General features: G+C 41.5%; 1 protein-coding gene across 3 annotated transcripts in view; it reads right to left on the reverse strand.

Annotated features, from left to right (window-relative positions):
* PKHD1 (PKHD1 ciliary IPT domain containing fibrocystin/polyductin) overlaps nucleotides 1–23606 on the reverse strand; it is a 1284809-nt gene that overhangs the window by 1249888 nt on the left and 11315 nt on the right. For all 3 annotated transcript variants that reach the window (XM_029596114.1, XM_029596113.1, XM_029596115.1), the window contains 2 exons: nucleotides 4167–4311; nucleotides 1131–1221 (listed from right to left, as the gene is read on the reverse strand). In XM_029596114.1, coding sequence (XP_029451974.1) covers nucleotides 1131–1221; nucleotides 4167–4311 — 236 coding nt within the window. The remainder of the gene's footprint in view (nucleotides 1–1130; nucleotides 1222–4166; nucleotides 4312–23606) is intronic.

Here is a 23606-nt window from a genome sequence, read left to right on the forward strand (position 1 = left end):
AGGTCTGGATGTGTTTTGGAAGTCTGTAGCTGCTGGTGTCTCACAGCTGGCAGAGAGGGCTTTAAATTATATTCATAGAAGCCCTGATGATTGATACTACTGCTGACATATTTCAAACTTGTACTAATTCAATTCCTTTTTGTATCTGTTACTATATCTCCAATATATTCACAAATACCTTTCTATATAATTAATAGCATTATAGCTGCTGATGTTGAGGACATTTTTAGCATTCAGAAGCTCATATACTTGTCAAGAATACAAGGATTTTCTCAAGAAAATCTAAAAAGGGTGGATGCACTATTTCAATTCAAAACTAAAATGATTCATACATGTCTTAAATTAATAAATTGTTAATTTTTGTACTTGTTACATGTTTTCTTTGCATAGATTTTAAATTATGTTTATTGTATAGTCAGAGGTATTGATTTTTATGCAAAAATATGCAAATTTGCTACAGAATTGCCACAGAAGTTTGAAAAATCTGCGTCAGGATTTTCTAACTTTTGCCACAGAATCTTGAAAAATCTGCCACAGGAACCCGTGATCTCTGCTTATAGTGCTGCAACCTAAATGAGGCTGGTTGAAATTGAACTAGCGGTCTCAAGGTGCAGGAGGAAACTGCCAGTGTAAAAAAGAAAGATGTACAATATATTTCAGTAAACACTATGATTCTTCTACAATAAGTCACTGGTTTTTTGCCTGGCAGCCAGCTAAAGTGCTGCTATAGTGAGGTGTTATTATAGTGAAAATAAAGTACAGAAGAAAATCTGAGCTCTCACAGATGTGCACAAATTGTAACCTGATTATAATATTTTTTGAGTGTAGTGGGTTCAGGGTAAACCATCTACCTAGGCAAACGTTATCAAAGATAGCAAATTCTGCATAGATACTGTGAATCTTTATAACATGAATATTTCAATATCATTAAGGTTTGAAAAATGCTATATGCATCTCAAAGCAGATCAATCTATGGGAGCTGTGGTTTGAATCTAGCCAAATCAAACCTCTCTGCCCTAGGAGGTCCTGATTTATGAAAACTTGGTCTCCTAACCCTACTGATCTGCTTAGTAAGATAAAGAGATTACATTAGACGGGAAGATATAACACAAAATGCCCAGTTTTCTTACCTTGAACATACAGCTGTTATCACACAAGTAGTTCAGTACTCGTCCATTGGCAATGACCTCCAGCCAATACAACCCTTCCTGCTGTGAAGCCCTAAAAGAGCACAAGACATCTTATTACATGTGGTTAGGGTAATACATACTTGACTATTCCAGATGATTCAATTTGGGGTATTTGTACCTGGTCAACAGAAGGAGGGACTTGACAGATTGCAATGACTATGAACCAATCATTTGAATTGATTTGTGGATTGTATTCCTTGTGATCCAGATTATTCTTGGGCCATTAAAATCTGAACATCATTTGCAAAGCCTCTCCTTTCCTTAGTTTGGTTTTGAATAACTGTAGTATTTCTTTAGGTGGAGGCTTGATCCTCCTAAATGAGGATGGACTTTAAACGGTTATTATTAATACCCCTTCTTCTTTGAATGATGTGGGCTAGATGCCGCAGCTACTGATCATTATTGGGATATGTGTTTCTGAGATTTTTTTGTCATTATTGTTACAACCTTTCTTTGTTTTATGTTCATTTGATGGAAATGATATAAACTCAATAAAGATTAAATTATAAAAAGTAAAATCATGCACATAAGCTTACCTTCATAAATTATACTCTCCAGCGAGAAAGTGTACATTTTATAAGAGTTAATCTAAGTGCATAGCTGGCTAATTACCTGAGCATTTTCAAAGTAAATTTATGTGCTTAATTTTGCTTTGAAAATACTGATTAAAGTTAGTGGGGTAATTTTCAAAAGGATTTATGTGCTTAAAACTGTGTTTTACATGCTTAAATGCAATTTATGCACATAAGTGGGCTTTTGAAAATTGCTACAATACATATGCACATACAGGTGAATTTTCAAAAGGATTTACATGTGTAAATGTAACTACTCTCGTAGCAATTTTCAAAAGCCATTTATGCATGCAAAGTGCACTTAAGTGAGCAAATCCTATGGAGAATTCAAAGGCACATATTGTAGCAATTTTTAAAAGCCCACTTACTGAAGTAAAGTACATTTACTCTTGTAAAACCAAGTTTTATGCATGTAAATGCATTTTAAAATCAGGCCCATATGTTGCAGAGTTGAGATGTGTGTATTTTATAATACATGTGTATGAGATAAGTGTGGGTTATAAAATACTGTCGTGGATCTACACACAGCCATATATGTGTGTGTATATGCGCCACATAATTATTTGAAAGTTATCTCTGTATATGTATGCCCAATTATTATGTACATGTAGATGAAAATACTATTATGTTTCCTTTATCTTAGCTGCTGATTGTATTGAAATGTTCATATGTACTTGTAAAGATATCACAAAAACATTGTTGTGGTTGTCTAATCTTATATTATGTGCCTCTAAGTCATCTCTATAACATAAAATCAAATTTGTTTGATACATTAGTGATTGTGAATAAAAAAAAAAAAGATGACTTGTTGCTTTGATAGCCACATTAAGTTTTCTTGTAACTCTGCCAGGTGTCAACTACAAACTTTATATAATAAGTACCAAATATCCAGCTCTTTCTACAAATGATCAATGAGGTCTCATCTTTTTTCTTTCCAAACACGCCATCCTCCACCCCAACCTGGATGTATATTTTAATGATAACAATATTAACATGCTTGTGGCTATATAACATGTCTAGCCCAAGAGTTCTAAAGGCAGATTGCACATTGCTCATGCATTGGTGCATACTCTGGGGGGGGAGGGGCAGTTTTTTTCCACAGGTTTTGCACCAATAATCAAAGCAAAATTACAAAGGTCTTTCTTTGATCATTGCCCTAGGGAAAAAAAAATAGCCAAAAAGATTTGCATCTGCGGGTACGTTTTGTAGCCAAAACAATGCACATACTTTTGAAAATGCAAAATTACATGCACTGTTGCATCTCCAGTCAACTCCTGCTTGCAGGAACAACTCAAGCCAAGCAAGTAAAATGATGTGCATTGTTGAACAATGCATGTAGATGGTGGGCAATTTTCAAAGAGTCTCAAAAAACATTTTACCTGCAAAAATGGCTTTCAAAATTGCCCTACTTATGTTCCCTAGCAGAATATAACAGATACAAAGACAGCCCCATGGAAAAATATTGGAGGCTTAGGTGCATCCCTACAGCAGACACTGAGTATCTCAATGTTATCATAGGAAACAGGCAATGAAAGGTTAAAATTCTAAGGAACCATTATTCTTGCATCAAAAAAAAGGATCTCTTTCGCAGACTGCCAACAAGTTGTTCTTACCTGTAAATCATTCTCTACAACAGGAAATTCCAGGTTTTACCTTGAGCAGTTAGATTTTAACCAGGAGGGAATACATTTACCACCCTTCAATCTAGAACTATAGATAAACTGCTCGTTTTATTTTAAAAAAAAAAAAATCATTTATTTATTTATTTATTTTTAGATTTTTATATACCGGTGTTCCTGTATTAAAATACAGATCACATCGGTTTACATTGAAACATAAAAATTACGCCAAGAGGCGGTACATATAACAAGGTTATAGAACTTGGAAAACATGGAAAAATCATGAAAGCATCAGACAATCGAGAATATCCTGATCTGGATGACATTCGAGCAAGATGCTCCGTAAACATGATAAGGCGATGATATGTAAACTGCTAATCATCATAAACATAGTAAGAGTGACACCTGAAAATTAACTGGCCACCTAAACAAGGATTTGCCCCTATCACTGGGACGGGGAGCGGGGAACTGGGAACTGGGAAAGAAAGAAAACACTAGCGGTATGCATGCCACAGCTGTCCATTTCACACATGGATAACAAAACAGCAGCAGCTACACAAGACCTTTAACATGCCCCCTGCCACTATACTTGAAACCTACAGTATCTTGAGGAGAGGGGAATGGGAGAGGGGATCTCTACGCTGGGGTGAGGGAGACAAGAACAAGTTTAGTTTTCACTCTTCATTGCACTTCAGCTTGTCAAATGATTTTAAGTACAGTTCTTCTTCCATCTCACTCCTTGGGATTTTCCATGGACCTTACAGGGCAAGAAAGCAGTACAGTACCTTGTCTTGCATTTTATGACAGATAAATCTGAATACACTGGGTGAACATCACATGCAATCTTTGGCAGCTCTGGGTGCATCAGATACACTTCTGGCAAGGATCCATTTGTAGAATAAATTAGACTTGACTGTTCGGGGCTGAGACCTTGGGAAACGACAGAAAGACATATTTAGGACTTGTACTTAGTGCTAAAATAATTCAGCTTTATGTATGGCTTCTCTTTGTCAGATATAAAAGGATGTGCTAAAAGTCCATTTTATATTTACCGAACCATCTTTGTGACTAACTCTCACTTTTTTATTTCCCAAAAATTCTCCAGGGAAAATCTTTCAAGGTTAAAAGCAAAAAGAAGTGAATTCTCATAAAACTGATTGTGAATCCTAGTGAAAAATTATACAGAAATCAAGGGGTTAATGTTAATATGATTCTAAAAAAGTTCAGAAAAAGTAAAAGTTTTATTTTGTGACTTATTTGTACAGGGACTCCTTGTTCCTACTATAGAGTAATTTGCCTAGGTAAAGATATTCGCTATATAGAGAATATTCTATTACAGAGGGTGCAGGTTGTTTGTGTTTTGCCAGTAGGTGGTAGTACAGAACTTTCATGAAGAAAGTTTAATTCTAAGCTTTCTCCTAATAAGGAAAGATGCTGCAGAGTAGAGATGTGAATCATGTCCTCGATCGTCTTAACGATCGATTTCGGCTGGGAGGGGGAGGGAATCGTATTGTTGCCGTTTGGGGGGGTAAAATATCGTGAAAAATCGTAAAATCGTGAGCCGGCACATTAAAACCCCCTAAAACCCACCCCCGACCCTTTAAATTAAATCTCCCACCCTCCCGAACCCCCCCCCCCAAATGACTTAAATAACCTGGGTGTCCAGCGGCGGTCCGGAACGGCAGCGGTCCGGAACGGGCTCCTGCTATTGAATCTTGTTGTCTTCAGCCGGCGCCATTTTCCAAAATGGCGCCGAAAAATGGCGGCGGCCATAGACCAACACGATTCCACGGCAGGAGGTCCTTCCGGACCCCCGCTGGACTTTTGGCAAGTCTGGTGGGGGTCAGGAGGCCCCCCCCCAAGCTGGCCAACAGTTCCTGGAGGTCCAGCGGGGGTCAGGGAGCGATTTCCCGCCGCGAATCGTTTTCCGTACGGAAAATGGCGCCGGCAGGAGATCGACTGCAGGAGGTTGTTCAGCGAGGCGCCGGAACCCTCGCTGAACGACCTCCTGCAGTCGATCTCCTGCCGGCGCCATTTTCCGTACGGAAAACGATTTGTGGCGGGAAATCGCTCCCTGACCCCCGCTGGACCTCCAGGAACTTTTGGCCAGCTTGGGGGGGGCCTCCTGACCCCCACAAGACTTGCCAAAAGTCCAGCGGGGGTCCGGAAGGACCTCCTGCCGTGGAATCGTGTTGGTCTATGGCCGCCGCCATTTTTCGGCGCCATTTTGGAAAATGGCGCCGGCTGAAGACAACAAGATTCAATAGCAGGAGCCCGTTCCGGACCGCTGCCGTTCCGGACCGCCGCTGGACACCCAGGTTATTTAAGTCATTTGGGGGGGGTTCGGGAGGGTGGGGGATTTAATTTAAAGGGTCGGGGGTGGGTTTTAGGGGGTTTTAGTGTGCCGGCTCACGATTCTAACGATTTATAACGATAAATCGTTAGAATCTCTATTGTATTGTGTTCCATAACGGTTTAAGACGATATTAAAATTATCGGACGATAATTTTAATCGTCGAAAAACGATTCACATCCCTACTGCAGAGGCTAGCTCGTGCTTTTGCCCAAAAATTAAAGAGGAGGTGGTAGTTCTGAAGCTTTCTGTGGAGTAAAAAGGTCCCTATACCATGAGCTATGTCCACATGGGGTAGAAAGAGACTCACATTTAAGAAAATTATTATGAGAATCCATGCAAGAAAGACTCCCGAGATAGTAGTTTAAAGAGAGAACAAGTCTTAAGGTTGCAGAGGAAGAATTTGAATAAACCTGCTCCCAAGAAAGAAACCTACAGAATGGAGAAGTGGGGTTTCCTCTGAAGTAGCAAGAAGTGGAGGTCAGTGTGTGATCCAAAGGAGAAAGGGAGTCTTAGTCTGAGTGCTCACCAATTCTGGAGGAAAATCTAAACTATGTTAAACCTCTAAAGAATGACGAGCCTTTGCCATGTCTAAGAAAAGAAAAAGGGAAGGAACTTCCGGTGATGATGTCAGACTAAGAGGGAGGCTTTTCAACACTTTCTTAAAAAGCCAGTGATAAGAGCATACAATTCTACAGAATTAAACCTCCTTGTCGAGTACTAATAACCTCCATGGAAAACACATTTCATGGACAATTTTATGATCAAAAAATCAAATGATAAGTCAACTCACCCAAAGAGGATGGGTGCGGATAAAGGTTCAGCCATGGTCGAGGACAAGATGGCGACAGAGATAGGCTAGACCCCAGAGAGTATATCAGATGCATTGATAAAAGAACTGATATGGGCTGTAACCGCTGATGTAACAGGCCAGCTAAAAAAATTGCAATCCTTGATCGATGAATTAAAGGGCAAATTTGAAAATTATGCAATGGCATTTACGGAGCTGGGCGGTCTTGTAGCAGCTAATGAAACACGCCTTGATAATGCTGACTCGGTCATGGCAGCGATACAAGCTAAAAATAGTTTAGAAGACAAGCTAGATGAGCTAGAAAACAGAAGCAGAAGAAATAATATACATTTAATTGGAGTACTGGAGGCATTACCAGCTGAGAGGCTACTCAACTTTTGTGAATCTGGTTACTGGAGGAACTCGGGGTTACCTCGAAAAATAGAGCCATAATAATAGAAAGGGCACATAGAATGGGTATGGTCAATCAATCCTCTGGAAGGCCTTGGCAGATCATTGTTAAATACCTGAACTAGGTGGATATAATGCAAATCTTATCAGCATACAGACAAAGGAAGGAGCTCAAATACCAAGAAAAAATTATTTTGCTGTTCCCTGATTACTTTGCTAAACTGATGGCTTTGTGACGAGAACTGACTCCATAGTGTTCACAGCTGTATAATAAATCATAAAATTTACACTTAAATTTCTTGCTCGGCTGAGAGATTTTTATAATGGTGGACCTCAGCAACTAGCAATGGGGTCTGAGGCAAAATTGTTCCTAGAGAAGCTGTGACGTTTTCAGGTAATCTTGTATCGCTTTTGCCTGGATTATGATTTGAGCACGAGGCACGGTGTGTTCAGCATGGGCAGACCACACTTTGGAAACATATGATTCATATGATTCATAAAGCCATGACTGTGTCCAAATCTGGCTGTGCTCAAGCAGCAAAGAAATTTCAAATTCATGTAAAGCATGCACAAAGATCTATCTGTTCCTTCCCTGGAATAGTTGAAAAGAAGCATCAACAGAATAAGTTAACGGTTGATCACAAGTGTAATTTTACTTTACACCATGGTGGTAGAGTTAGCGAGGTTCAGCACTCTTAATTGTATTTCCTTTTAAAGCGCACTTGGGAGTTCATCAGCATTTTTATAGCCTGGAAGTTGAGGAGAACTGCAAGTGTAAACCAACTGTTACCACTGACAAAAGAAATAAAGTTTTTACTGTCAGCATGATGGATATTACTGTGACAAAGTTATATCAAGAGGTTATCTATAACAGGATTGTGGGCAGAGAGTGGAGAAGATTTAACAAAATGCTGTTGTTGCCTCTGGGAAACCCATGTGCATAAGTGGAGAGAGGAGCCTCATAGCTGAGGGAGGAAACCACCTCAGTGAGAGGATTAATTCTTTCTTCACGGGTGTGCAGGGCTACAGGTTGTGAGAGGGTGGAGGGGGAATCTTTTGAGGGGGTGTGGATGGATGTGTCAGAAGGTGTGAATGTATGGTTTTGTATGATATGGTATGGATGGATGAGGTTATGGGTATTGAAAGCCAATGACTCCAATGAACAATTGACGTGTGGGAGGTTTAACGATGTTACTCCACAGGGAAAATTCATGGTGAGAGGCTTAAGCTGGGAAGCCTTCGTACTATACAGTATATACTACAGTATATACTATGTAGGTTCTGCAGAATTTTGACTCAAATAGGTATAATAGATGGTTGTAATTAAGATATGTTCCCTAAATGTGATGGGCTGCATTCACCAATAATAAGGAAAACCTTAAAGAGATACTTTATACTCTTCCATCCCCCACCCCATAAAAACAAGAACCCAGCCATATAAAAGGGTCTGAGATTCACTCTGTCGGTTTAATGGTTGCACAACCAGAAAAGGAGCTAAGTTCAAAGGTTCGAAATCTTCATGTGTTAGCATTTCACAGAAAGAATGGTAGATGAACTTCCCAAGGGTGAAAATCAATATGAGAATTCCAGAAAGCACGAGGCAAGCACAGAGAATTTTAGGGAAAAGGAAGTGAAAGGCAAAGTCCAAGATCAAGATGGGTCTGTGGTATTGGAGCCAGTAGAAAAAAAATATGGACAAACTAGATGGGCATTGAGGGTCTTTTTTGCCATCATATTCTTTATTTCCTTTTTAAATTAAAAATCCCATTCACTTTGTAAAGACAGTCATACTGAGAATAAGCATTATTATCTTCTGAGTTGCTCACCCTCCTACTGCTGTAGTAAAAGGTCTGAGGATTACTGTATATTACTAATGTCTAAACTTGCATCCTAGCTGCTAACTGCCGGTGAAATATTCCAAAACCCATGAGTCATTGTTCAGCCAAACATGTCAATATCTTGAGAGATGAAAAACTTAATTATCCAACTGGTAAAGTACTCTTGTATTTTTAAACAAAATTAATGAAAATACCCTAATTTTGAAAAAAAAAATGAATTTTGGAAGACAACTACTTCTACTTCTGCTTCCATATTAAGATTAGCTGACAGTCTAATGACTACGAAGTTGCATTGTATAAATCTTTGTGGGTGCTGTGTTAGTCTATTTGAATAGGTAGAAATAATGGTCAACAGTCAAGATTTAAGTAAAACCTTTTTATTGGACCAGTCGAATACATTTTCCCCTTTATCAGGTCAGTGTGCTACAGGAAATACACTTTATTACTTGATATATTTTTATATTTCATTGCATCTTTATATATAAGTGTAAAGCGATGCATAATACAGTATATTTGTCTAGGACACCCTACCATACATAAAAGAACATTGCTATGCATTGTAAACTGCTTTTTCATGTTTCCTCATATCACTGTCTCTCTCCCCTTTATCTTACCCAATTTACAGCTTAATGTCTTTTGGTTACTGCACTTCTCTCATTCCAATTACATATGCTATTGCAGCTCTGATCCAAATTTGGAGATTGCAAATGTACCTTAACTTACTTTAATTATTCTTTATGGATAGGTGGTTCTGAAGCACAGGACAGCACTTGATTGTCTATGCCTTTACGTGAGTGTGGTGGACGAGTCAACCACTGGAGGGGGTATAGCCCCTGTATGTATGTCTGATTTTCTGAGTGTGAAGTAGGGAGTAATTTTCAAAGACAAGCAAGATTTGTGCATGTAAATAGCCTTTCTGTAGGCCAAGTATGGCAATTGCACATAAATCTTTGTGTATAAGAAGAGAGCATTTCGAGGGCATTCTGGGGTAGGGCTCTGAAATATGTGCACAAGGTGGTATTTTACAAGCGGTGTACATGCATACAACATCCATCTTACATGCACGCTTTTACACCTGCCATTTGAGTCATAGAAATGAAATCTCCTTGCTATTTTCTCTGCAGGTTTTGGGTGGGGTGTTTGGGTCAAGTGGTGGGAGGTCCAGGCAAACTAGTGGAGGATCTAGGTGAAGTTGTGGATAGAAGCACACGCACAAAAAAAGTACTTTCATAAGTGGAGTATGTACGTACATCATCGAACTTTATAACATACCTGCCTCCATGCATAGATTCCTTTGTTAGTATGTGCATGTTATAATTAGCACACAAAATACAAATGCGTACTTTTATATCATAGGTATAAAAAAACATGTGTATCCCTCTATAAAACATACGCACCTACTATTGAACATATGTAATATGTGATATGAACATATGAAGATATATGATATTTTATAAACCCTGCTGCTTCTTATTGTTACCATGGTTACCCTATGATTAAAGGAAGAAAGGTGTCAGCATAGATTGATGGTCTTTCACCGGGTGATGCCTAATAAGAAATGGTTACCTTCCTGTGAAAGGATGAAGCGCATCCATTGATTTTTTATGTTCTTGTGTTAGTTTACCAACTGGTACCCAGGGCTGGCACTACCCACTGTGCAACCTGGGCACTTGTATAGGGCAGAAGCTCCAAGGGGGCAACAACATACAACTGAGTTGGCTCACAGAGTCTAAGCAGCACAGAGAACGTGATTTATCCTCTCCACTCTCCATTACACACACCCCCTCCGGCTTTCAATAGGAGTGGCTCTTAACAAAGCATCAACTTTGAGGGACCAGTCTCATGGTATGAGGCACACGACTGTGAGGGACCAGTCTTATGGTATGAGGCACAAGATCTATGGGATCCATATGGCTGATAATATGATACCATTAGTCTGGATCCACACATCACAGGACAGAATAGACAATTTTAAAGACACGCTGAACCAGAATATTTAAGCCAGAGAGATCAAAAGTTGAAAACTATTTTATTATCTGTCACCGATAGAGGATATTAATGACATCAGTTTAAAATATATTGAGACCCAGTTCAAAGTTGACTTGGACATGTTTCTCACACAAAATTGAAATGTTGATAACAGCTGGATATTGTTTCCTGATTTGATTTTTTTTTATGTGCATAATTAATTCTCTTGTATACAGGACAAACCCACCAACCCTGAGGCTTTTGTATTGGTTTTCAAAAATGTTGTGGTGACAAAATTTAAAGAGTGTGTTTTGGGGTATATTTTGAGAATAGATTGCTACAAATTTTCATAGGGACAGTCCACCAGCAGCAACTCCCTCATCACCCCCATCCCAGCTCCTACCCCCCAAATGAATTGCTTGATCACTGCCAGTATTGGCACTGGGTGAACAAGTGTCTCAGATTTGCTCATCAGAAACCTGATAACCTTTCTTTAACCAATTAAGGAGCGGACTGGGAGGGAACTTTCTTATCCCTAACCCTACTCTTCCTCCCTCTTCCCCTCTCCTCTCCTCCCCCTAAACCTAACCTAACTCCACATTTTTTATTTTACTACTTACTGCTCCTCAAGAGCAGTAGTAATTTCTGCGCACCGGGCAGCTGCCGGTACGTGCTTCCCCAGGACAGTGTCGAATGGTACTGTCCAGGCCTGTCCCCCCCACACCACCCCTCCCTGCCCAGACCCCGCCCCCTTACCTACCCCTTTCTTTCAGCCCAGCACTTCGGCATGTAAGAGGGGTTATACGTATGGCCGGGCCCTTTGTAAAATGCGCGCATCACGCACACAAGACCCAGCCACAGGCGTAACCCCTGTTTTTAACGCGTGGCGGACTTTTAAAATTTACTTGATAGGGTCTGTAAAGGGGAATGGATTCGTTTTTACCATAGATGCTAGTTTGCCAAAGAACTACTCCTCTGTAAGGATGTTCAGTCTCTTAGCAAGGAAGAACTGACACTACAGGATGCAAGAACAGTTTCCTACTGGAAAGTTTCCTATACTGATGGACTCGGGGCTCATAAAAGAGTATGCCTGGTATATCAGGAGCACGAACTGGAGGTTTTTCTGTGTTTTTCCTAGAGCTGAAGGAGTTCTGATTGTTTCTTTGCTGCTATCATAGATTTGGGATTTGTGTATCTAACGTTGTCTTTTAGTGTATCTGCAGCTAGGAGCCGTGAGTCATCCTTTCTGTGTGGATTACTGCAGGTACTGTTTAATAAAAGTTTAATAAGTTAGAACCACACAGATGATCTGTGAGACTCCCTTTGTTGGATCCCAAGGTCCTGGGTTTGATGTAATACAGGCAACCACAGGAATGTTTGAGGACGAGGACAAGAGTTCCACTGGGTGGTAACAGAGGGGAAAAGTGTTTGGTTTGTTTTTTTTCTTTTTCCTGTTTAGGCAGAGATCTCCACTCTTTAAAACTCTGAGCCTGGTCCAAGCCAAAATCTTACCCAAACACTTTTGTAAACCTGCAGACTTTGCGCCAGGATCAGAACCCCTCATCACCTGTTTTTTTTACGTACCCTAGCAGGGGTTACTCCACCTTGACATTTTGAGGTTCATTCGCAGTCTTTTTTGGCTTTGGGGGACATTAAATAAAGATGGCCTGTGCCCTCGTGCTGTCGTTTTTGGACCTACTGCAATGCCATAAACTTGGGACTACCAAGCAAGGTAACGGAAATGGTCCAAAATGAGGCAGCACGGGTGGTACTGGGCTGTGCAAGAAGTGCTCCAGCATCCCCGCTGCTGGTAAATTTACATCGGTTTCTGCTCACACAGAAGTGTGATTTAAAAAATCTTTTGCAGGCTTTTAAAACAGTACGTGGCTTGGGACCGCCGCAATTAAAAAGCCGAATTCAGTGGCTTATCAGTGGGAGGGAACAAAGATCGAATCAAAAATTGCAGCTGCAGTTACCACCAATAAAAGCTTTTAGAAAATGTGGTTACAAAAAAAGATCTTTCACCTCAGCAATTCCAAAGTTGTGGAATGAGCTTCCTGGGGGAGGCTAAGAGAAGAATAAAATCTTTTGAAATTTCAAAGAGGGCTGAAAATGTGGCCGATGAGCAGCAGCAGTGATTAAAATGTATGGGAGGGCTAAAACAGGTTGAGCAGTAGCAGAAAATAAAGTATGTTGAAGGGGCTAAGTTAGGCTGTTGGGCGAGGGACACAGGAGATACACTCTCAACATTTTAATCATTTGAAGTAGTTTAATTATGTGTGCAGATTTTTGTTCTGTTCTGTTTAGTTTTATTTTAGCTGATGTGTATTATGATATTGATTGTACATCACTTTGAGCGATTCGTCAATGCCTTTTTAAATAAATAAAAAAAATGGCATCAATAAGGAGTATGGATCCTTGACTGTTTAACTTTCTCCGTATCAATGACCAGAAACCAACTGGACTAAACTGAACTGCACTTTATAGTGATAGTCTAACACTGTAATTAAGCTGGGCTGGCATGCTAAGAGCCTTAAGAATGCTGTTGGTGGCCAGTTCAGGAGGACACGTTACCTAGCGAAGTTATTAATAAACAAAAAAGCAGAGGAAACAGTGTGATGTGATGGGGAGGGCAACTTTCACAGGCAGTTACCAGGTTTAATGATTATTTATCCAGGCAAAATGGCCTGATAGAAAATGTCAAATGCAGGGAAAAGTACATATGGATTCCACAGAGCACTTATTTTTAGCCTCATTAAAAACAGACAATCCTCTCAGTGCATTTAGATTGTAGGGGGAAAGCAACACATATTTGTTTGATTTTCAAATGTATATTATGCAGGTTTGCATCCCCCACTCTGCAACCGATAGAAACAGCAGGAACAAAGCACACATAACCTTTCCACTTGCTAATTGTCAAAGACACAATACTGGTTTCTCTTTAAGAATTTGGAAAAGGTATGCACATTAAAACATGACATAGCTTGCAACTATGCGGGCTGTTTGAAAATGACCTCCATAAAGGGCAATTTCCAAAGTCATTTATGTGGGTAAATAGCTATTTACCCAAGTAACTGGTCATCTGAAAATGCCTCTCTCTCTCAATCCAGCTAAAAGTAGATGCAGGTGTTGCGTTTGGCAGTCCATGGGCCTACCCCACAGACCACCAGGCTTGCCTTCAGCCCTGAGAATGATGGGGAGAATGCCAACACCGGAGAAGGCCCCCAAGAGAATCCATGGCAGGCCACCGCACTCATGCTGCCTCTGCTCCTTGCGACGTTGATCCTCATGCACTGCGCCATCCCTAGGCGCACGTGACACTCTGTCAGGTTTAAAAGGACCGCTGCAGGAAAGCCTCTGCAGTCCCTACGGATGATGTCATCACTGCTGCCAAATAAAAGGGAAGTTCCTCTGCTTCAGGATGCCTCAGCAATAAGTCCACTACTTTGGTAGAGAAAGTCATTTCAGTGTGTTCCTGGTCTTCATTCCTGCATTCTTGGTTTTCATTCCTGTGGTCTCGGTCTTCATCTCTTCAGTTCCTGGTCTTTGTCTTCATCCTGTGGTCAGTCTTCATTTCTTAGTCAGTCTTCAGTTCTTCTTGTCTTCCTTGTCATCTCTGCCTCCTGTGCTATTCCTCGTCTCCATGCCTGCCTATCCATCCCATTTTCCCTCAGATGGATTTCTGGTTCTGACTTTGGCCTGCTTGACTCTCGACTTGCTAGAACTCTGCCTGCCATTGACCACTGCCTGACTCATGACCATGTCCGAACGCTGCCTGCTTCGACCACTACCTGCCCTCCAATTACGCCTGAACCCAGCCTGTCTCGGACCCTGGCCTATGATCCGACTACCTCTCCAGACATCCAGCTCATCAGCAGAGGCCCCTGCCTAAGACTTGCCAGCCCCGGCACCCAAGGGCTCAACATAAGGGGAACAAGGGCTGGTATAGGTGAAGCTCCATTTGGGCCTCTGCCACAGCCAGCTCCACCAACAAATGGTGGAGAAATGCAGGGCTCCTCCCTGCAGGTTGCGCCAACTCCACCTCGGCTCAGGGGTCCACACCCACAACAGATTACCAAGGCCATGGACTCAGCGGAGGGCACCACTCCCCAGGCCATTCTGGGGCTTGCCCACAGGCTCCAATTACAGCGATGGTTCTTGGAACTATTGGAAGCTTCCATAGAGCGACTCACTACCCATCTGGATGCAGTCTCAGCTTCAGCTGCAGCAATAAAGCCAGTGGCAGTGCCATCAGTGCCTGCCACTCCAAGTCACCCCATCCTGCACTTGCCTTCTCCACTTTGGTATGCTGGGGATCCCAAACACTGCCGGTGATTTTTAAACCAATGTTATATGCATTTCACCCTCCAAACAGAACTTTTTCCTGATGACACAGTGACAACCACTTTCATACTTTCCCTCCTAGATGGCAAGACTCTGGCCTGGGCCTCTCCTTTATGGGAGCACTTGGATCCGCTTCTCATGGACCTACTGCACTTCATCTCTGCATTTAAGAGAGTCTTTGACAAGTCCAAACAGTTGGCTACAATAAGCTCCAACCTTCTGCACCTGCGCCAGGGTTACTGGCCTCTAGTGGATTATGCCATAAAGTTCCGTACCCTGGCAACCAAACTCAACTGGAGGGAGGATTGCCTCCGCGGTATATTCCTGGAGGGCCTGTCCTCCAGGATCAAGGATGAACTGGAAGCATGGGAACTACCGGATTCCCTGGAGGGGCTCATAGACCAACGTGTGGGCCCGTGGTGCTGTCTCCTTGCTTCCAGTGACCATTGTTGCCACCAGTTCCTGCTCCACCTTCCTTGCCCACTCTGAAGAACCCATGCAGCTGGGCCATGGCTGCCTTGTACCTGAGGAGAGACTCCGCCTTCAGTATCTAGGCCTGTGCCTTAATTGTGCAGGTACAGGTCATCTGTATGCCCAATGCTCAATCAAGCTGAGATTTCCAAGCCCAGGATCTGGTGGGGAGATGATCCGAAGCTTTACTACATCTGCTCTTCAATTGACTCTTCCAGTGACAATCACCATGGACAACCAGCATTTCACCACCCTCATGCTGGTGGATTCTGGCGCAGGAGGGAACTTAGTCATGAAGGAATTAGTAGACCATCTACGGACTCCAACTGTACAAAGGAAGTTTCCACTAATTAACTCCTCCAACTATGAGGATCCTTTGCTTGTCCAGATAACCCAGGCCACTGCTCCTCTGACCTTATACACTGGCCTGCTCCATAAGAAACAGATGATTTTCCATGTCATTGCCCGAGCTGTCCACCCAATTGTACTGAGTCTTCCCTGGCTCCAGAAGCACTCCCCACAGTTTGATTGGGCCATGCTGCAACTTGCTCGCTGGGAACAGCAATGCCGAAGCTCATGCTTGGAACACACGGAGCCTCCACTCCAACTTAAATTGGCCACCACACACTCAGACCTTCCTCACCAGTACAGCAACTATGAGGATGTGTTTTCCAAGCAAAAGCCTGAAACCTTACCACTCCATCGGTTATACAATTGTGGAATTGAACTATTACCCGATACCAAACCTTCACGAGGCACGGTCTACCCCTTGTCTCTTCCTGAGATCCATGCACTGTTGGAGTACTTAAAATGGGGTTTCATCCAACCATCTTCATCCCCAGTGGGGGCCAGCTTGTTCTTTGTTTCCAAAAAGGATGGATCACTCAGGCCCTGTGTCGACTAATGTGGATTAAACGACATCACTAAAAAGGATCGGTATCCTTTACCATTAATCTCTGAACTCTTTGACTGACTCCAAGGGGCTAGGATCTTTACAAAGTTAGACCTCCGAGGAGCCTACAATTTGGTCCAGATTAAATCTGGCGATGAATGGAAGACAGCATTCAATGCACGTGCTGAACATTACGACTATCTATTGATGTCCCTCAGGCTATGTAATGCCATGGCTGTCTTCCAAAAGATGATGAATGAAATCTTCCAGGACTTACATTATGTCTGTGGGAATTTCATGCCCCTCATCCCGAAAAACCAAAGCCCTCAGGGAGGATGTTTAAGAGGAAGGGTACTGTTGCATTTGGCGGTCCACAGGCCTACCCCATGGACTGCCGCATTTACCTCCAACCCTGAGCCCAATGAAGAGAACACCGACACCGGAGAAGGCCCCCAAGAGGATCCGCAGCAGGCTGCCATGCTCATGCTGCCCCTACTTCCTGCAACATTGTTCCTCATGTGCTGCTCCATCCTTAGGTGCGTGCGCTTGACACTCATTCCCCTTTCTAGATAAGAACATAAGAACATAAGAAAATGCCATACTGGGTCAGACCAAGGGTCCATCAAGCCCAGCATCCTGTTTCCAACAGTGGCCAATCCAGGCCATAAGAACCTGGCAAGTACCCCAAAAACTAAGTCTATTCCATGTAACCATTGCTAATGGCAGTGGCTATTCTCTAAGTGAACTTAATAGCAGGTAATGGACTTCTCCTCCAAGAACTTATCCAATCCTTTTTTAAACACAGCTATACTAACTGCACGAACCACATTCTCTGGCAACAAATTCCAGAGTTTAATTGTGCGTTGAGTAAAAAAGAACTTTCTCCGATTAGTTTTAAATGTGCCCCATGCTAACTTCATGGAGTGTCCCCTAGTCCTTCTAATATCCGAAAGAGTAAATAACAGATTCACATCTACCCGTTCTAGACCTCTCATGATTTTAAACACCTCTATCATATCCCCCCTCAGTCGTCTCTTCTCCAAGCTGAAAAGTCCTAACCTCTTTAGTCTTTCCTCATAGGGGAGTTGTTCCATTCCCCTTATCATTTTGGTAGCCCTTCTCTGTACCTTCTCCATCGCAATTATATCTTTTTTGAGATGCGGCGACCAGAATTGTACACAGTATTCAAGGTGCGGTCTCACCATGGAGCGATACAGAGGCATTATGACATTTTCCGTTTTATTCATCATTCCTTTTCTAATAATTCCCAACATTCTGTTTGCTTTTTTGACTGCCGCAGCACACTGAACCGACGATTTCAATGTGTTATCCACTATGACACCTAGATCTCTTTCTTGGGTTGCAGCACCTAATATGGAACCCAACATCGTGTAATTATAGCATGGGTTATTTTTCCCTATATGGATCACCTTGCACTTATCCACATTAAATTTCATCTGCCATTTGGATGCCCAATTTTCCAGTCTCACAAGGTCTTCCTGCAATTTATCACAATCTGCTTGTGATTTAACTACTCTGCACAATTTTGTGTCATCTGCAAATTTGATTATCTCACTCGTCGTATTTCTTTCCAGATCATTTATAAATATATTGAACAGTAAGGGTCCCAATACAGATCCCTGAGGCACTCCACTGTCCACTCCCTTCCACTGAGAAAATTGCCCATTTAATCCTACTCTCTGTTTCCTGTCTTTTAGCCAGTTTGCAATCCACGAAAGGACATCGCCACCTATCCCATGACTTTTTACTTTTCCTAGAAGCCTCTCATGAGGAACTTTGTCAAACGCCTTCTGAAAATCCAAGTATACTATATCTACCGGTTCACCTTTATCCACATGTTTATTAACTCCTTCAAAAAAGTGAAGCAGATTTGTGAGGCAAGACTTGCCCTGGGTAAAGCCATGCTGACTTTGTTCCATTAAACCATGTCTTTCTATATGTTCTGTGATTTTGATGTTTAGAACACTTTCCACTATTTTTCCTGGCACTGAAGTCAGGCTAACCGGTCTGTAGTTTCCCGGATCGCCCCTGGAGCCCTTTTGAAATATTGGGGTTACATTTGCTATCCTCCAGTCTTCAGGTACAATGGATGATTTTAATGATAAGTTACAAATTTTTACTAATAGGTCTGAAATTTCATTTTTTAGTTCCTTCAGAATTCTGGGGTGTATACCATCCGGTCCAGGTGATTTACTACTCTTCAGTTTGTCAATCAGGCCTACCACATCTTCTAGGTTCACCGTGATTTGATTCAGTCCATCTGAATCATTACCCATGAAAACCTTCTCCATTACGGGTACCTCCCCAACATCCTCTTCAGTAAACACCGAAGCAAAGAAATCATTTAATCTTTCCGCGATGGCCTTATCTTCTCTAAGTGCCCCTTAGAGATCATTTATAAATACATTAAAAAGCACCAGTGCCCAGGGGCACTGCACTGTTTACCTCTCTCCACTGAGAAAACTGATCATTTAATCCTATTCTCTGTTTCCTAACTTTTAACCAGTTTGCAATCCTTAAAAGTACATTGCCTCCTATCCCATGTCTTTTTAACTGTCTTTGAAGACTCTCATGGGGGACTTTGTCAAATGCCGACTGAAAATCTAAAAACCCTATATCTACCTGTTCACATTTTTCCACATGTTTATTAACCCCCTCAAAAAAATGTAGCAGATTGGTGAGGCAAAACTTCCTTTGGGTAAATCCATGCTGCCTATGTTCCATTAAACCCTGTCTATCTATATGATTTTGTTCTTTAGAATAATTTCCATGATTTTTCCCAGCACTGAAGTCAGGCTCACCAGTCTATAGTTTCCAATGTCACTCCTGGAGCACTTTTTAAATATCAGGGTTACATTGGCCACCTTCCAGTTTCCTGGTACAATGGACAATTTTAATGACAGGTTACAAATTACTAGTAATAGATCTGAAATTTCATTTTTGAGTTCTTTCAGAACCCTGGGGTGTATACCATCTGGTCTGGATGATTTTCTACTGTTCAGTTTGTAAATCTGGCCTACTACATTTTTCAGATTCACTGTGATTTGGTTCAGTTCATCTGAATCATCTGAATCATCACCCTTGGAACAGGTATATCCCCAATATCTTCATTTGTAAACACAGAAGCAAAGAATTCATTTTTTCTTTCCACAATGGCTTTATCTTCCCTAAGTACCCCTTTAACCCCTCGATTATCTAATGGTCCAATCAACTTCCATGCAGTCTTCCTGCTTCAGATATATTTTTAAAAGTTTATTTTATGAGTTTTTGCATCTAAGGCCAGCTTCTCTTCAAATTCTCTCTTAGCCCGTCTTATCAGTGTTTTATATTTAACTTGCCAATGCTTATGCTTTTTCCTATTTTCATCAGAATGATCCTGTTGTAACAGTGGACCCTTGGATTGAGACGAGGTTGACGCCACCTGAAGGGGGGAGCCCTACAGGTCCTTGTCATTGGCAGGTGAAACTGGCCGGTGCGGAGACCCAACACGACCTTCACCAATTCTAGCCCTCATTCCCCACAGGTTGAGCCCTTGCTTGCCAGGGCCGGATGGACTTAGGTGCAGGTCTCCGATGACAAGGAATACCACGATGGACAGCAGGTGGAAACAAGACGTTCCAAGGGTTGTGGCAGGCAGCCAACAGTGGAGTCCAAAAGACGTACCAAGGGTCGAGGCAGGCGGCGATCAAGCTAAGTCCAGAGGAAGTTTGAGGTCAAAGCCAAGAAGCAATCCAGGGAAAGAGAAGACAAAGGCCAGGAGGCAGGAGCACGGAGACAGGAGCATGGAGTCAGGAATAAGGAGACAAGAACACAGAGTCAGGCAACTAGCTACTCTCTAGGAGTTCGACCTGTTGCTGACGCAAGGACTGAAGGCAAGGACCAGCCTTAAGTAGTCCCTGAGCGATGATGTCATCAGTGAGGGTTCCAGTGAATTTCCTGCTGTGGGCCCTTTAAATAAAGCAGAAAGGTGCGTGCGTGTACCTAGGGAATGTTGGCAGGGACTGGAAGTCAACGGCGTGGTTGGTGGCTCCAGGTCACCAAGAGGAAGTGTGACGGCAGCGGCGTGTCCCCGCTGCCAAGAGACAGCCCAGAGCTGGTCCAGCTGTGGCGACACGATGGCAGGTGAGTGAGGCCAGCCACGGGGCTCCACAGCCAGCGAGTGCAACAGATCCTTCTTCCAATTTTTGAAGGAAGCTTTCTTGGCTAAAATAGCCTCTTTTACTTCACCTTTTAACTAAGCTGGAAATTGTTTGGTCTCACTTTCACCTTTCTTAATGCATGGAATACATCTGGATTGTGCTTCTAAGATAATATTTTAAACAATGTTCACTCCTGTTTTACACTCTTAACCTTTGTAGCTGCACCTTTCATTTTTTTCTATCTTTCTCATGTTATCAAAGTATCCCTTTTGAATGTTTAGTGCTAAAGCTGTAGATTTACTTATTGTCCCCCTACTTGTTATTAATTCAAATTTGATCATGTTATAATCACTATTGCCAAATGGTCCCGTCACCATTACCTCTCTCACCAAATCCTGTGTTCCTAAATCAATTGCTCCATGAAGCAGTCATTTATTCCATCCAGGAACTTTATGTCTCTAGCATGTCCTGATGTTATATTTACCCAATCAGTACTGAGGGTAATTGAAATCTCCCATTATTACTGCATTGCCAAATTGGTTAGCTTCCCTGATTTCTCTTAGCATTTCATCATCCGTCTTATCATTTTAGCCAGATGGATGGTTTTATACTCCTATCGCTATACTCTTACCCAACACATATGGGATTTCTACCCATAAAGATTTGATTATGCATTTAGTCTCTCGCAAGATCTTTGTCCTGTTGGACTTTATGCCACCCTGAACATAAAGTGCTACCCCGCCCCCAAGCTGATTCACCCTATCATTGGGAGGGGACATGGATGATGTTGTTTTTTTTTACTTTTTGTTTATACGTCATAAATTCAAATATAAGCAAAAAACATGCACAGAAATAAGAGATAAACATTCAAGACAAACAAATCAAATCCAAAGTAAACAAAAATCTATCTTATATCTTTTAACCCTTCTATTAAGCCCTCAGCAAGTGAGATGGGAATCTACCAGAAATTTAAGGGAACTAGATTGCTTAGCAATATATGGATATGTTTGCCTGCATATCTATCAGGCAATTTTGTAAAAGGGAATTTCTGCATTGAAAAGTATCCTCATTATATATTCAAATACAAACATTCAAATATCAAATAATCAGATACCTAAAATTGAAAATGAACCATTTTTCTACCTTTATTATTTGAGTTCTTTTCTTATAATGCTCTGGGGCTTTCCTCTGCTTTTACCATGTCTCTCTTCTGCTGAGTTATCTTTTTATTGCTTCTTTTATTATATTTAGTCCTGTTTTCTTCTTCTTCCCCTTCCCATCCATCTGTCTGCCTCTTAACAATGAAGGGATGGCCTGTCAAAATCACACTTGTTATCCTCCTGTCCATCTTTCTGTGTGTGTTTCTTGTTTACAGAGGAACCTCACACACACTGCAGGGGATGGGGAGCAGGAAAGACAGCTGATATGATAGGACAATAAGCATACTGTATGTCTGGCTCTCTTTCTCTGGCCCTGAAGTAGGAGAAAGAAGCATGGCAGGAGGGGGAAGGATAGTTATGATTGCCCTCTCATGTGAACAAAAGGTTCAGGTGATGGTCAGCCAGAAGACCACTGCAGCTGGGAGATGAGAGAGGATGCAGAGAGTTTGAGGGGTCTCCTTTATAATCCAGGAGACTTGGGCTGTCTGAAAGGGGAAGCATGTGGAAAGTGGTATCTGGTTAAGGTAAAGAAAGTAGGTAAAACCTACTATACTACAATTAACTTTATATTCCAGTTCCAAAAATGTTATTTGGTTTCTTATTTTGCACACTTGAGTAGTGCAGAAACTATTTTGAGGTGTGACATTTAGTGGATGTCAGGTAACTTTGTAATGTATTTTTCACTTGACAATTCCCTACTATTGGTTCTCCCATTTTCTTAGTTACAGCAAGTCAGCAATTTAAAAAGTCTTGTCAGGCAAGCTTGCCCTACCCTACCATCATGGACTGTCAAGAAGGTTGAGCTAAACTGTATGCTAAGGTCTTAATTTAGTTTATTCATTTGATTACCTGCTTTTCTCAGCTTTAAAGCAGCTTACAAAAAAAGAAAAAAATATATATATAATAAGCATTCTAATATGTAATTTAAACTAAACATAATGAAAAACAATAAATAGGAAAAAAAGAAAATTACAGCAGATCCAAAATACTTATTAGAATGAACATAACATCCCCAGATGGAAAGCAAAAAGGCCCAGATTAGAAAAAAAATGGCCACAAGAGATATTTTATGTTCCAAAAGCTTGAATAAAATGCCAAGCCTTGACTCTTCCTAAACCAAAAATCAAACAGAAGCATGTTTCAAAGAGATAGAGCCAGATAACTGAAAGCTGAGCAACTGTACCTAACTGGACGTCATCTTCTATCACTGATTCTGAGTCCTCCTGGAATGAATTTGATTCAACCTCCACGTTAGAGCTTAGCCAAGTGATCTCTAAACTGAACCCTGCTTATTCAGCACTTAATCCTTGCAGTGCTTCAATCCTGAAGAGTATCAAAGATGCTGTAATACCCTCCATCAAAATTTTAGTCAACCTCTCATTATCTAAAGGAGTTTTTCCTAAATCTCTCAAGAAAACCTCTGTTAAACCTCTTCTGAAAAAAAAAAAGTTTTGACCCATCAGATCTGAACAACAATCAGCCTATTTCCTTGCTTCCTTTTCTAGCTAAACTGATTGAAAGTGTTGTCCTCTTCCAACTGACTGACTTTGTTGAGACTCAGCATTTACTTGATCCCCACCAGTTTGGTTTTAGGGAGTCACTTGGCAGAGAACTCCTCTTATTGTCTTTGACAGATACTTTTAGAAGAGGCCTTGATTTGGGTAACACATATATCTTAGTTTCTCTAGATATCACAGCAGCCTTTGACACAGTGGATCATTCCATCTTGCTCTACCATCTATGTGAATGCAGAATCTCAGGCTCCATTCTTCAATGGTTTCATTCCTTCCTATCAGATCAGCTACAACATGTCAATTACGATCATAATTACTCACACT

The sequence above is a fragment of the Rhinatrema bivittatum genome, chromosome 3, assembly GCF_901001135.1.
Source record: "Rhinatrema bivittatum chromosome 3, aRhiBiv1.1, whole genome shotgun sequence".
Lineage (NCBI taxonomy): Eukaryota > Metazoa > Chordata > Amphibia > Gymnophiona > Rhinatrematidae > Rhinatrema > Rhinatrema bivittatum.